General features: G+C 57.8%; 2 protein-coding genes across 2 annotated transcripts; both read right to left on the bottom strand.

Moving 5' to 3' along the window:
- Positions 1-296: 296 nt before the first annotated feature.
- YPEL1 (yippee like 1) lies at positions 297-2,580 on the bottom strand. The gene is made up of 4 exons (XM_061385586.1): positions 2,327-2,580; positions 1,513-1,556; positions 1,125-1,233; positions 297-587 (listed from the first exon to the last, which is right to left on the bottom strand). Exons 1-4 carry the CDS (start codon positions 2,441-2,443, stop codon positions 498-500), a joined length of 360 nt encoding a protein of 119 aa, XP_061241570.1. The 5' UTR covers positions 2,444-2,580; the 3' UTR covers positions 297-497.
- On the bottom strand, positions 2,466-12,694 carry LOC133228435 (methyl-CpG-binding domain protein 2-like). Its single transcript, XM_061383863.1, has 3 exons — positions 12,374-12,694; positions 3,264-3,434; positions 2,466-2,600 (listed from the first exon to the last, which is right to left on the bottom strand). The coding sequence occupies exons 1-3, from the start codon at positions 12,692-12,694 to the stop codon at positions 2,466-2,468; spliced, it is 627 nt and encodes a 208-aa protein (XP_061239847.1).
- Positions 12,695-13,374: the final 680 nt, after the last annotated feature.

Genomic DNA, 13,374 nt, shown 5'->3' with positions numbered 1-13,374 from the left:
TCTGCTTTTGAACAGGCTAGAGAGCACGCTGGGTGCAGAGACGCACAGCCTTCAGGGAGATTCCGGGCAGAGGACTGGCCTTGGCGGTCTGCGAGCGGAACTGCCAGTGTGGGCCCAAGAGGCAGGGGGAGGTGACCCCCTCCTTTCACTCCAGACACAAGCAGGGCGGGCCCTCCAAAGGCCGCCCTGGGATCCATGGCACTGTTTGGTTTTCCATCAAAACGACAGAACACAGCCAAATTCTACCTTAAAAGCATTGCTTACAAAAGGTACGGACTAGATGGACAAGTCATCACTCAAGTCTTTCTCTGGATCTTGAGAAATTAGAAACAGCTCATTGAAACATTTCAGAAACAACCATGTGCGTGAAGAGGACACAGCTTGGGGGGCTGCCTCACCCAGGGGGCCGGCCAGGGGGGTCGCCTGCCCTCGGACACGCCCCAGCTCCTTGACGTTGACCGTCTCAGTCACGTTCAAGGGGGAACAGGAAGTCCACTTTACTCCCAGCCATTGTCTTTGATCATGTGAGCGAGCTCGATGATAAATTTTCCTTCTTTATACTTCTGACTGCTTTCAAAGGCGTGCTCCTTGAAGAGAGAGAGAGGTTTCAGAATAGAATCCGTTTCATTTTTCAACTTCTACATGCAGCGAAGAAAGGAAGGACAGGGTCACGTCTCCCAGACATGGCCCACGCCATGCAGCCCGGGGCTGAGGAGGGGCCGCTGTGCCAGGGGTCAGGCATTGGCGGGAGCTACAGTGTCAGCTGTGCGGCTGAGCATGGGCTCAGCAGGGCAGTTCAGAAGGGATGGTGAGCAGGAGCCTCCTTCCTGGGGCTCGGGGTCACAAGTGGTGGAAAGGAGCGGGGGGTGGGGCGGGGCACTTCCCCGCCCTCCCACGATGGGCCCAGGAGGGTCCTGGGGTGGGGGCTGAGCACCCAGATGAAACGGCTGTGAGCATGACCGCAGGGTCACGTCCACAGGCCTCTGCCCGTGCCCAGCCAATGATCACCTGCGAGGCAGGCACAGCCTCCCCGCCCCCCTGGCCTGTGGCCCCACCTTGATGGTCGGCACCCGTCCTGTTTCCGGCCTGCTATCTCCACGGTCACGCGGACCCCGGGGACTCACATATTTCCACCCGAGCGTGGTCTTGCAGTTCTCGCAGTAGATGTCGGCCACGGCATGCAGGCCGGTGAGCAGGACTCGCTCCTCCGCAGGGCCGCAGCCCACATTCACCCTGCGGGGAGGAGGCACTGGCACCCTCGCAGGGCCAAGCCCGCTTTTCCACCCGCCGGCTGCCGCCGGGACCCAGGGGTGTCCTCCCTGACTCCCCAGCTGTCCCTTGCCCCTCAGAAGAGAAGGCACAATTTCTGGCTTCCCCCCCGAGAACCCAGGACGCTGCGAGGAGGCACCCAGAGTTCACTGTTTCCATGGAAACCAAGATGGACCCCAGCTGGGGGCACCCCACCCCCTGGCCTCTCAGAATAGCCGGCGCGGCCCTGGCCCTGGTACTCACACTGAGTTGAAGAGGTAGGCTCGCCCCTGACTTCCCTGGAAGGACTGCAGAGAAGGAAGAGGTGTCAGAGGGCCAGCGCGGTCAGGGCTGAGTGACGGGAGCCCTGCCCTGGGAGAGTGGAGGCATCCCCGAAGACCCGGACAGGCGCGGAGGGGCCGCCGGGCAGAGCGCCCATGAGCCTGTGCCCGGGACAGTGTGTGCCAGCCTCCAGCAGATGTGGGCACGGGGTGGTTGCTGTGCCTTTCCACGGGAACTGTGAGAAAACCATGGCCCCAGGCGGCCCCTTTCCGGGACGAAAGCTCTTAGCACGCTCACTCATTCCAGGACGGCCAAGGAGGCAGAAGAGGGCATCTGTGTGTCTCCAACCTCCGGCCAATCCCAACTGCATGGCCACAGGACCTGGAGGGGGCACTGGACGGGGACTTGTCACCCCAGTTGCCAGGCTCAAGGGACCAAGTGGGACGACAGGCCTCAAAAGTAACCAGAAACGAAACGGATCAGAACCTTCTTTTGGTTCCTGCCTATCACCCAGGAATAAGCTCCTGGCCCTGGAAGCCAAGCGGCCCGCAGCCCAGGCCTCGGTTTGCACAGGTGGACGGTGTGTGTGCAAACCCAGCCACCAGCCCCCTGGACCCGCCACTGGGCAGTGCCACAGCCAAGCCCACAGCGCAGCCGCACACACTCACGCCGCACACACTCACACACGACTTCCCACAGTGCCGCCCACGAGGCTGCAGACGCTCAAGGTCAGCACACCTGGGAGAGTCCATATTCCTCTCCTCATAGGCCCCTGATTTCGTGAGCAGACACTTGCCTTGGAGATCAGCTCGTCGTGATTGGCCAGGTGGGCCCTGCAGTGGACACAGCTGTAGGTTCGGTGGCAGTTGGGCAGATACGCTTGGAAAGTTTTAGACTTGGTCATCTTCACCATCGCGGGGCACTCCTGGCTCAGCTCAGGGCTGGCGCGGGAGGAGCTGCAGCTCTGCTGGGCTCTCCAACAGAAGAACACTGGAACATGCACGCCAGAGCCGCCGTTCAGAGGGCGTGTGGCTCCGTCCACACAGACTGGGTGCGAGAAACGCCACAACCTGTCAACACACGGCAGAGGGTCACGGGGAGAGAGAGGACGTGCCTGGCTTAGCACGCCTGTTGCAAAGACGAGGGAAAGCGCAGGCCTAGACGTCACAGATCTAATTCTTTACGAGAAATTGTACATAACAAGAAGGTTAATACCCGACCGTGGACCCTAACTTCCATTTAGTTGGGAGTGGTTGGTGAACCACTTTCACACATAAATAATTTGAGAAAACAGTAGCTCAAATACGTCTTTTGTCCTCTGGCTTTAGGGCACGTGGAAGAGATAGCAGCCAACAAACTTCCCATCGGAGAGACGCCAGGAGCACTGGGCCCGTCCTGCCCCGAGTAACGGAACTCGTCAGTGGCTCCAAGCACCATGACGTCTGTGCATGTGTGGTGGGTCCCGTACTGGTCTCTAGGAAATTACCTATCAATCCAGAAATACACCCTCATGCACAGTCCCGTGATTTTCAACAAGGGTGCCAAGACCATTCCGCGTGGAAAGGGCAGAGCCCTTCCAACAGACGTGCCGGGAAAATGAGACAGGCCTGTGACACGAATGATGCCACGCACACTGGCGCACTTGGGCCAGGCCTGAGCGCAGACTGCAGCTGGCGCCTCTTAGGAGAAAGCGCAGTGAGCGCTGCATGACGCCGGACCTAGCGGCGACTCACTGGATCTGACACCAGGAGCACAGAGGTGTCTGAGGACCCCGGAAGGAGACGCGAGAGGAGATGCGGAGTTGCCAGGACTCGAGGACAGTGCAGACTGATCACCAGCAGACCCGAGGAGGGTGAAGGAGAAGGAAGCCACGCCGCATCACTCAGTACGGAGGCTGCAGAGCACTGAAGAAAAGCAGGGATGTCTGAGAAGCCTCCCGAAGGGAAGGGAAGGCCACCTTTCACCAGAGCAACTTCCCCAGTCAGTCAGCAGAAGGCGGAGGCAGTGGGGAGGCACCCCGAGGCCCTGAAGGGGAACCCCGTTCTCCCGGGACTCTGCAGCGGGAATGTCGCCACGGACCGCGGGACGTGTCATTTGCAGACGAGCAGCTTGACTTCCGGAAAGCATCACTGGGGGAGATTCAGGGATGTGCTTCAGACAGAAATGAGAGAACGAAACAAAGCCCACTCGGGTCTCGACTTGAGACCTCAAGGAGGCAGGATGCTGAGTAAAGAAGAGGCTGAGTGCACAGGCGGGCAGGGCAGCCCACCTCCGGAGCGCTGCGCCGTGCTCAGGATGGGTGAGCAACAGAGCAAGGCGGAGGCGCGGGTGGAGGCGTGGGCGGAGCAGCATCCCAAAAGCAGCTTCGCGTGTGGGCTAAAGGGACGCTCTGCTAAACGAAGGGTAAATGTGCCTTAAACATCTGTCCCAACAAAAAGAGCAGGTGTGTCGCTTCCAAACGTGTAAAGGGAGGTGACGAAGGGAGGGAGCGGGCCGGGGGAAGAGCAAGAAGCCTAATGAAGGAAGATTGAAACCCAGGCATTTCAGTGCGTAGGTGAAACGTAAGTGGACTCACGTTAGAGTTGAAGGTTTCAGACTAGACAGAAAACACACTTTATCTCGATGCTGCTTCCAAGACACACACCTTAAATTAAGGCTCAGAGAGGGCGAAAGGAGAAGCAAGAGGCTGGGCAGCAGCAGCAAGACCTGTGGCCGTGATTACTCGCTGACGCACGCGGTTCCCACAAAGACGGAACAACAGAGAAAAGCAAGTCGGAGCCGCAGTGGTGGCTCCTCACACCCGTCAGAAGGGCCGTCCAAAAGACCACAGATAGCAAAGGCTGCAGAGGGTGTGCACAAGAGGGGCTCCTGGCGCTGCTGCTGGGAGTGTGCACTGGTGCAGCCACCGGGGAGAGCAGCGTGGGGGTTTCAGTTACCATACAACCAACCTAGCGAGCCCACTTATCTGGAGGAAACATTCAAGAGGGTACATGCAGCCCAGCGTTCATATCAGCACCGCTCAAAACAGCCAAGAATGGAAGCAGCTGAGTGTCCACTGACAGGAGTGGATGAAGGCACCGTGGGGGTGTTTGTGTACACACACACACATACGCACACGTTTCATAATAATGCCATTGGCAGCAGCGTGGACTGACCTAGAGATCATCACATTAAGCGAAGTTAGATATCATAAGGTGCCACTTACACGTGGGATCCAAAAACTGACACAAGTCAACTGATTCACGAAACAGAAACCAACTCAGGAAACAGACTCATGGTTCCCAAAGGGGAGAGGCAGGCAGGGGAGGGAAAAGCTAGGAGTTTGGGCTTAACACACACACACTGCTATATGTGAAGCGGTCAACATGGACGTCTGCTGTGCGGCGCAGGGAGCTCCGCCAAATGCTCCGTGACAACCCATACGGGAGAGTCTGCAGGAGTGAATGCACACTGCATCGCTGCTGCGCGCCGGACAGACACGCGCCGGACAGACACCAACCACATCGCAAGGAAGATGAACGAAAAAGTTAAAGCAGCAAATGGATAGAAAAAGTACTAAAATAATGAAAACTATTACATATGTTTGTATTTCCCTTAATAACATTTAATGGAAAAACTTGATGTTCAAGCTGGTTTTAGAAAAGGCAGAGGAACCAGAGATCAAATTGCCAACATCCGCTGGATCATGGAAAAAGCAAGAGAGTTCCAGAAAAACATCTATTTCTGCTTTATTGACTATGCCAAAGCCTTTGACTGTGTGGATCACAATCAACTGTGGAAAATTCTGAAAGAGATGGGAATACCAGACCACCTGATCTGCCTCTTGAGAAATGTGTATGCAGGTCAGGAAGCAACAGTTAGAACTGGACATGGAACAACAGACTGGTTCCAAATAGGAAAAGGAGTTCGTCAAGGCTGTATATTGTCACCCTGCTTATTTAACTACTACGCAGAGTACATCATGAGAAACGCTGGACTGGAAGAAACACAAGCTGGAATCAAGATTGCCGGGAGAAATATCAGTAACCTCAGATATGCAGATGACACCACCCTTATGGCAGAAAGTGAAGAGGAACTCAAAAGCCTCTTGATGAAAGTGAAAGTGGAGAGTGAAAAAGTTGGCTTAAAGCCCAGCGTTCAGAAAACGAAGATCATGGCATCCGGTCCCATCACTTCATGGCAAATAGATGGGGAAACAGTGCAAACAGTGGCTGACTTTATTTTTCTGGGCTCCAAAATCACTGCAGATGGTGACTGCAGCCATGAAATTAAAAGATGCTTACTCCTTGGAAGGAAAGTTATGACCAACCTAGATAGCATATTCAAAAGCAGAGACATTGCCAACAAAGATTCATCTAGTCAAGGCTATGGTTTTTCCTGTGGTCATGTATGGATGTGAGAGTTGGACTGTGAAGAAGGCTGAGCGCCCAAGAATTGATGCTTTTGAACTGTGGTGTTGAGGAAGACTCTTGAGAGTCCCTTGGACTGCAAGGAGGTCCAACCAGTCCATTCTGAAGGAGATCAGCCCTGGGATTTCTTTGGAAGGAATGATGCTGAAGCTGAAACTCCAGTACTTTGGCCACCTCATGAGAAGAGTTGACTCATTGGAAAAGACCCTGATGCTGGGAGGGATTGGGGGCAGGAGGAGAAGGGGACGCCAGAGGATGAGATAGCTGGATGGCATCACTGACTTGATGGACGTGAGTCTGGGTGAACTCCGGGAGTTGGTGATGGACAGGGAGGCCTGGCGTGCTGCGATTCATGGGGTCGCAAAGAGTCGGACACGACTGAGTGACTGAACTGAACTGATCTGAATGGAAAAAACTTCCATTAGATAAAACAGCAGGGAGATAAGTAGCAAGTATAAATCTTGTTACTTCCTAACAGTGTCAAAATACGTAAGTCAAAAGTTGGAACAACTTTGAGATAAATTTATAATCAAAATAGGACCATGGTTGTATATAATCTTTGGCATGCTGCATATAACCACATAAGCATACAGTGTACTCCACTGCACTCTTCACCAGCTGACAGAGCAAACACAAATGCAGGCAGACACACATTTTGATGAAGCAACTGGAGCTGAAACACATGTAGAAAACCGTCTGAGAACCAGAGACTCCAGCTCATTACTTCACGTGCACATCTACCGAGCACCCGGCGCGCCTCAGCACTCAGGGTGGGACTCACGGCGTGCACTCAGACCTCGGCACAAACCACAAGTCAGTGTGTAACTAGAAGACTTCTCATATGCTTGTAACTTAGGAAATATGCTTCTATATACCCATGTGACTAAGAATAATGGAAATCAGAAAATATTTTGAACAATAAAACGGGCTTCCCTGATGGCTCAGCTGGTAAAGAATCCACCTGCAATGCGAGAGACCTGGATTCGATCCCTGGGTGGGGAAGATCCCCTGGAGAAGGGAAAGGCTACTCCAGTATTCTGGCCTGGAGAAGTCCATGGACTGTGCAGTCCAAGAGGTCACAAAGAGTCAGGCAGGACTAAGCGACTTCCAAACCATAAAATAATTACCAGAACTTAAGGGGAATGTCGGTTCTTACAGGATGGATATTAGAAGACAGGTGGGATTACTGAGCTAAACACCCCTCTTTAAAAACATCCAGAAGTCACAGGAAAGCAACCCCAAGAAAATATAAGAAAGTAAACAAATAGGGAAAAAAAATTAAGGAAAGAGAAAAGGGAAGCTGGACCCCCTGGAGAGGATCCACGAGGCAGAGGCGCGCCTGTCGGCTCAGCCAGCCCCCGGAAACGCAAACAACCGTGAGACTTGGCACAGGTGCTGCGGTCGGCTCAAGTCAACAGAGGTGAAGGCCTGAACCACACGATGATTCCTGGAAAAAAGCTTAAAAATATGACTCCAGAAGAACTAGAAAAGCTGAATAATCCTGTCAACACAAATCAAGTCACTGGTAAAAATTCTCCTCCTCCAATACACACCCTGGTAGCAAAGAACGTCCCTGGAGAAGTCGACTGCACCTCCAGAGAGGGCTCGTTCCAACCTGCTGAGAACGCTTCCCGGGAAGAGAAAGAGGAAGCACCTTCCCACCATTTCACGTGGCTACCTGACCTCAAACCCCTGTCTGGGGGTCCGCACTTTCACTGCTGGGGCTCAGGTTCCGTCCGTGGTTGGGGAACAGACCTCGCAAGTCCTGCGGCAGAGCCAGAAAAGAAAAACAAGAACGGAATCCACTAAGCTTCTTCAAAGAAACCAAGATGCAAACATCCTATGCAATACTGACCGGACGGGACCCAGCACTGTATTACGGGACTGCACAGCTGGGGGTCTCATCACAAGAACGCAAGGCGACTTAACATTGGAAACATTTACCACAGTTGTTCCATTTATCTGAATGGATGGAAAAAAGTTTGGAAAAATTTAACATCCATTCACAATTTAAAAAACATTCCATGCAAACTAAGATTGTGAAGAGAACTGTTTTGAGGCATGGACCAAAACATCATACACAATGTTACAAGTTGGAAAGTGTCCTTTGAGACGCGGACTAAACCAGGAGGCCTCTACACCCTCATGCAGCCTCCCAGGAGCCCCAGCCAGCTCCACAAGGCGAGGAGAAAAGCCTCCTAAGTGAAACCATGCTGGCACACAGCAGTGTAACAACAGAGTATCTGTGAGCAGACTCAAGACCCGAAACACCTTGTACACAATTCTGAGGGGTAAAAACACAGCCCTACATCCATAAAGAAGGCTGAGCGCCAAAGAATTGATGCTTTTGAACTGTGGTGTTGGAGAACACTCTTGAGAGTCCCTTGGACTGCAAGGAGATCCATCCAGTCCATTCTGAAGGAGATAAGTCCTGAATATTCATTGGAAGGACTGATGTTGAAGCTGAAACTGCAATACTTCGGCCACCTGACGCGAACAGCTGACTCATTTGAAAAGACTCTGATGCTGATTGAAGGCGGGAGGAGAAGGGGACGCCAGAGGATGAGATGGCTGGATGGCATCACCGACTTGATGGGCATGAGTTTGAGTGAACTCCGGGAGTTGGTGATGGACAGGGAGGCCTGGCGGGCTGCAGTCCATGGGGTCGCAGTTAGACACGACTGAGCGCCTGAACTGAACATCCATGGGGAGCTACACCATGACCAGGACTGGAGATACCGTGAATGTGAATCTTCCTCAAAGTCACTGTTGAATACAATTCAAGTCACAGCATAGGAAGCACTGTACACACGGCATAGGAAACGTGTGTGTGTCCACCTGCGAGTGCAAATGAGCCAGGGAGCCGGCGGGACAGAGAGATCGGGTCCGGAAGTGTCTGCGGGGGACGGAGGCTTCCTTGACCCTCTCAGGGTCCCTGGTGGGGTCTGAAAAGGAAGCAGTAACTGGAGTGGGAAGCATTTACACCTTTCAGACCAGGACTCGGTCGGTTTGAGAAGAACTAACAGGGCGGGAAGGGTTTGGGCTGGGGTGGTCCAGGAGGAGGACCCCCAGTGGCCCCCCTGCTCGGGCTCGCCACGCCTCCTGCTGTCTCTCAGACTCCTCCAGCTCACGGTGCCCAGGAAGCTGCGGGCTACACTGGGCGGTGTGTCCTAAGGGTGGGGGGCCGGCTGGTCGGGGGGGGGGGGCGGGCATACCAGCCTCAACCAGGAAGGAAAGCGTTCCCTGCCTGCAGGCCCCAAATCCATCTCCATGTCTTCACTTGAGTCTTCTCTGTATTTAAAGGAGTCTTAAATGTGGTACCTTCTCTTTTAGCCCTGGTGGCTCAACTTCAGAGCCCTGGGCCCCTTTCGAGGCAGAAGCACCAGTGACCTGGGCAGAGACCACCAGACGGCCTTCACCAAGCCCTGCCTTTAAACAGGTGACTGCACGGCAGCCCACCCGTCTTCTTGCCTGGAGAATCCCAAGGACAGAGGTGCCTGGCCGGCTGCAGTCCACGGGGTCGCACAGAGGTGGACACGACTGAGCAACTTTTGCTTTTCCCTCTTAGAACGGGGACACCCCTCATTTCTAACTCCGAGTGACCTCTAACAGGGAAGGGCTGTTTAAGTGGCATCTTGGGGACTTCCCTGGTGTCCCAGGGGTTAGGACTTGGCGCCTCCACTGCAGGGGCAAGGGTTCAGTCCCTGATGGGGTAACGAAGACCCTGCCCCTGGTACAGCCAAGCAGACAGGGTGATGGCTTGCCAAGGCTTTTCTGTTTCTTTGAATTTCTCCGGGTGTAGATCGCCTCCCGCATACTGCCAGCCCCCCGGAGGCCCCTTCCCCTGGAGCGCCAGGCCCCGTCCATCCTCGGTGCCCACGGTCACCCTTCAAAGGCTGGCGTGCCTCCAGCCCGCGTGTTCTGCCATCTGTCCTGCCCTCCCTCCTCGCTGACCCCTGGGGAGCCCAGCGGAGCAGGGGCCCAGCCTGGATCTTGGTCACAGAGAAGCATGTTGTGATTTAACTGGGATTTTGGGCTGGGCGTCCCCGAGGCCCACTTCTCCAGCCACCAGTACAGCGCGCTCTTCGAGGAGACCTGCTGACAGGTCAGGACCCATCTTAGCACTTGAAGGGCAAACACACCACCGGCCTCACTGCTGTGGCTGCTGTGTCCCCGGGTTTGGGGAGCAGCCGCCATCCTCCTAAGATGCTAGTGTGGGGTAAGTTTTTAGAGCAAAAATAACATTCTGGATTCCAGAAGTTTTCCTCCTAAAATAAGCATGGATATTTATTTTGAGAACGTGAATCAGGCCCATGTCCATATGGTGCTTCACCATTCGGAAGACAAACCTGAGAAGCAGAACCCCAAGCGAACGGCTGACTCCCGGGAGGGTGTGGGCTCCGGCCCCTCTGGCCCAACGTGGGTTTGTGAGTCCTCCCGGCCCCGCCCTGCCCACCTGCCTGCTGAGCAGTGCGCTGGCACCCAGCCTTTCTTTTCTAAGAGCCTCTGATACAGTGTTTTAATTTCTCCCCCTAGTAACTAAGAGTCCTTGGGTGCCTCCTAGCAGAAGTCGCCCACTTGCTGCTCAGAAGGGAAGACACAGGCAGGGATGCCCCTCTTCAGCTCCAAGAGGGAGAGGAGGAAGGGCGCTGGGACGCTCGGCCATTTTAGGAGCCTCGTGCTCATTGAAACACCAAGCACCCCTTTTGTCGAGGAAGGGATGGGAAAACCAGAGACGCAGAGAGGAGCCAGAACGGGGCTGGTGCTCAGCAGAGGCTGTGCAGCTGAGGGGTGGGGGTGGGGGGACTCAGACGGACCAAGACTGAACAAAGCCACATGAGGGGAAGCTGGGGGGCCTCAAGCCAAATTGCTACCCGACCTGTAAAATGGGCCCAGGCGCCCCGAGAATAGCTCCGGGCGTCAGGTAGGCTGCGCGGTGGCCAAGGGCTGTGTCCATGCCTAACAGCGCCCACGGGGATCCCTGGTCCTGAGGCCGCCTGGGTGTGGACACGGCCTGACTCCATGGCCAGCGACAGGCCCAGTGTTGCAGTCACCGCAGGGGTGTCACCCAGCGCCCAACTGGACCAAACCCTCCCCACTGTCCTCCCTGGAGCCTCAGCCTCCAGGGACCCGGCGTCCAGCGCTTGCTCCATCCTCCCCTCTCTCCACACTCTCCCCACTCCTGCAGGTTTTGCTGATCAGCCAATCTAACCCCTTTCTAAAAAGTTAAAACCAAACGACTCTGGATAAAGTGTCAGAGATGAGGAGGAGAACTTCCACTGCTTCTTCATATTTGAAACTACCTTCCCTCATCAGTTTTTCAGGGAGGAAGAGACACTCCCGCACAGCAAGTCCTCGTGGGCATCCACCTCGCCCCCTGCCCCCCCCCCCCCCCCCCGCCCCGCCCCAGGATCCTGGCGGGCCCTGACAAGGCAGGGAGGGATCAAAGGCTCTCGACATAAAGAGCTTTATAAAGGCATGTACTTTTACCAGTTTTTAATTTTGGCAAGCACACAGGCCCACGCTGGGCGGCAGTGGGCACGCTGGGTAGAGCGCAGGCTGGGACGGGCTGGACTACCTTTGCAACTCTTGTGTAAACATAAAAGTTGTTCCAAAGTAAGCTGATTTCAACTCAAAAAGACTCAAACAGATAGGTAATCAAGATCACTCAGTGCCCAGTGCTAGGTGGTTACAGCCCTGCTAAGACGGGGCTGCCCCTGGGCCTGGCCAAGGCTCCCCCCACGGAGAAGACACCTGGCCCCTAAGATACAAGGGGGAGGCGGCGGGAGGGGCCCAAGCTGGCCTATGTCAGACCAGAGGCTGAAGCAGGGTCGCAAAGCTCAACACCGGGAACGGGCCAGCTGCTGCCCGGGGCGGGGCTCGGCCGGCGTGTCCACCTCCGGGGAGCAGAGGGGCCGCCTGCTCAGGGCCGCACCTGAGAGCCATCCCCGGAGGCGGAAAGAACATTCTTGGCGCAGAACAACAGGTTGAGGTGTGTGTACGCTTCCACAGAAAGAAGGCACGTAGCGGCTCAGAAAAGGCCGGGGGTGGGGCCGTGGTCCACCTAGCACGGAACCGGGCCCAGTCCCACCCAGAACGGGCCAGACCTGGACTCGGCGCCGCCCGGGGCTCGGGGCTCGGGCAGCGAGCCCCGAAGCCCGACGGGCACGATTCGTTTCGGCCTCGCCCTGCACAAGGGCCCTTCGGTGCAAACGCGGGGGCCTCTTTTGTCCCCACCGCCCCCCCGCTCCAGCCGCGACCCTGCCTCCGGGGAAGAAGCCTGTTTACCCCCGGGCGGGCGGCTGCGCCCACACCTTTTCCGCGGCGGGGCGGGGTCGGAGGCGGCGCGCCCGCCCCGAGTCCCGGGCCGCGCCGAGCCCGGCGGCCCCCGCCCGCGGCCGACGCCGCTGGTCCCCGGGGCCCGCCCTACTCACGGCCGCCCACCGCTCCGCGCCCCGGCCCGCAGCGCCCATCGGCCCGGCCTCGCTCAGCGCGGGCGCGGGTCTCCGGCGGCCCCGGAGCGGCCCGGGACGCGCTGCGGCCGTTGGCGCCCCGGCCGCCCGCAAGGCATCCCCGCCGCCGCCCGCGGGCCGCCTGCCCTTTGTTTTGGAGCCACGGCCCCGCCGCGCCGCCGTTAACGGCCTCGGAGCTGGGCGCCCGCCAATCAGCGCGCGCCCCCGCCCAGGGCCCGCCCCGCGCCCCGCCCCGCGCGCCCCGCCCCGCGCGCCCCGCCCAGAGCACCGCCCGCTCCCCATCAGTCAGGCAGGGCGGGGCGCACGTGTCGCGGCGCGCGCCGCACGCCCATTGGCCGGCCCTGCCAGCTGGGCCTCGGAGCCAGCCAGTGAGGGCCGAGTAGCGCGGGGGCGGGGCCGCCGGGGCGGGGCGGGGCCGGCGAGGAGCGCGGGGGCGGGGTCGGCGGGGCGGGCGGGGTCGGCGGGGCGGGCGGGGTCGGCGGGGCGGGCGGGGTCGGCGGGGCGGGGCGGGGCGGGGGACGGCGAGGAGCGCGGGGCCGGGGCCAGCGAGGCGGGGCGGGGCCGTCAAGGAGCGCGGGGGCGGGGCCGGCGAGGAGCGCGGGGGCGAGGACTGGCGGGGGCGGGGACTGGCGGGGGCGGGGCGGGGCGGGGCGGGGCGGGGCGGGGCCGGCTCCAGGAGGTGTGCGGCGCGCAGGCGCGGGTTCTCTGGGACTGGGCGCTGGGCTCGCAGGGGTCTCCGGCGGTCGGAGCCAGGCGCTGGGCGCACTGCGTCCTCCGTTTCTCCTCGGGATGCACGCGCAGGTCGGCCCAGGGCACGTCGGCTCACAGGGCCGGGGGTCGGCGGACAGGGCGCGAGCCGGGCGACCTGGCCCGACCCCCCTCGGAGACCTCGTCCCCTGGTGGGTCCTCAGCGTCGCCTTCCTGCCCCACTCCAGGCATCCTGGGAACTGCTGACCTGAGCG

This window comes from Bos javanicus, chromosome 17, assembly GCF_032452875.1.
Source record: "Bos javanicus breed banteng chromosome 17, ARS-OSU_banteng_1.0, whole genome shotgun sequence".
NCBI classification, from domain to species: domain Eukaryota; kingdom Metazoa; phylum Chordata; class Mammalia; order Artiodactyla; family Bovidae; genus Bos; species Bos javanicus.
Note: the sequence above shows the minus strand (reverse complement) of the source record. Positions and strands in the feature narration are given on the sequence as shown.

Coding starts and splice junctions, on each gene's coding strand:
- YPEL1 (XM_061385586.1), bottom strand. CDS start 2,443: ATGGTGAAGATGACCAAGTCTAAAACTTTCCAAGCGTATCTGCCCAAC. Junction 1,557..2,326: donor ACGACGAGCTGATCTCCAAG/GCAAGTGTCTGC, acceptor CCTTCTCTGCAG/TCCTTCCAGGGAAGTCAGGG. Junction 588..1,124: donor CCACGCTCGGGTGGAAATAT/GTGAGTCCCCGG, acceptor TCTCTCTTCAAG/GAGCACGCCTTTGAAAGCAG.
- LOC133228435 (XM_061383863.1), bottom strand. CDS start 12,694: ATGGGGAGCGGGCGGTGCTCTGGGCGGGGCGCGCGGGGCGGGGCGCGC. Junction 3,435..12,373: donor GCGCGGAGCGGTGGGCGGCC/GTGAGTAGGGCG, acceptor GCTTTTCTTCAG/TGCTCTGCAGCCTCCGTACT. Junction 2,601..3,263: donor TGCTCCTGGTGTCAGATCCA/GTGAGTCGCCGC, acceptor GTGTGTTGACAG/GTTGTGGCGTTTCTCGCACC.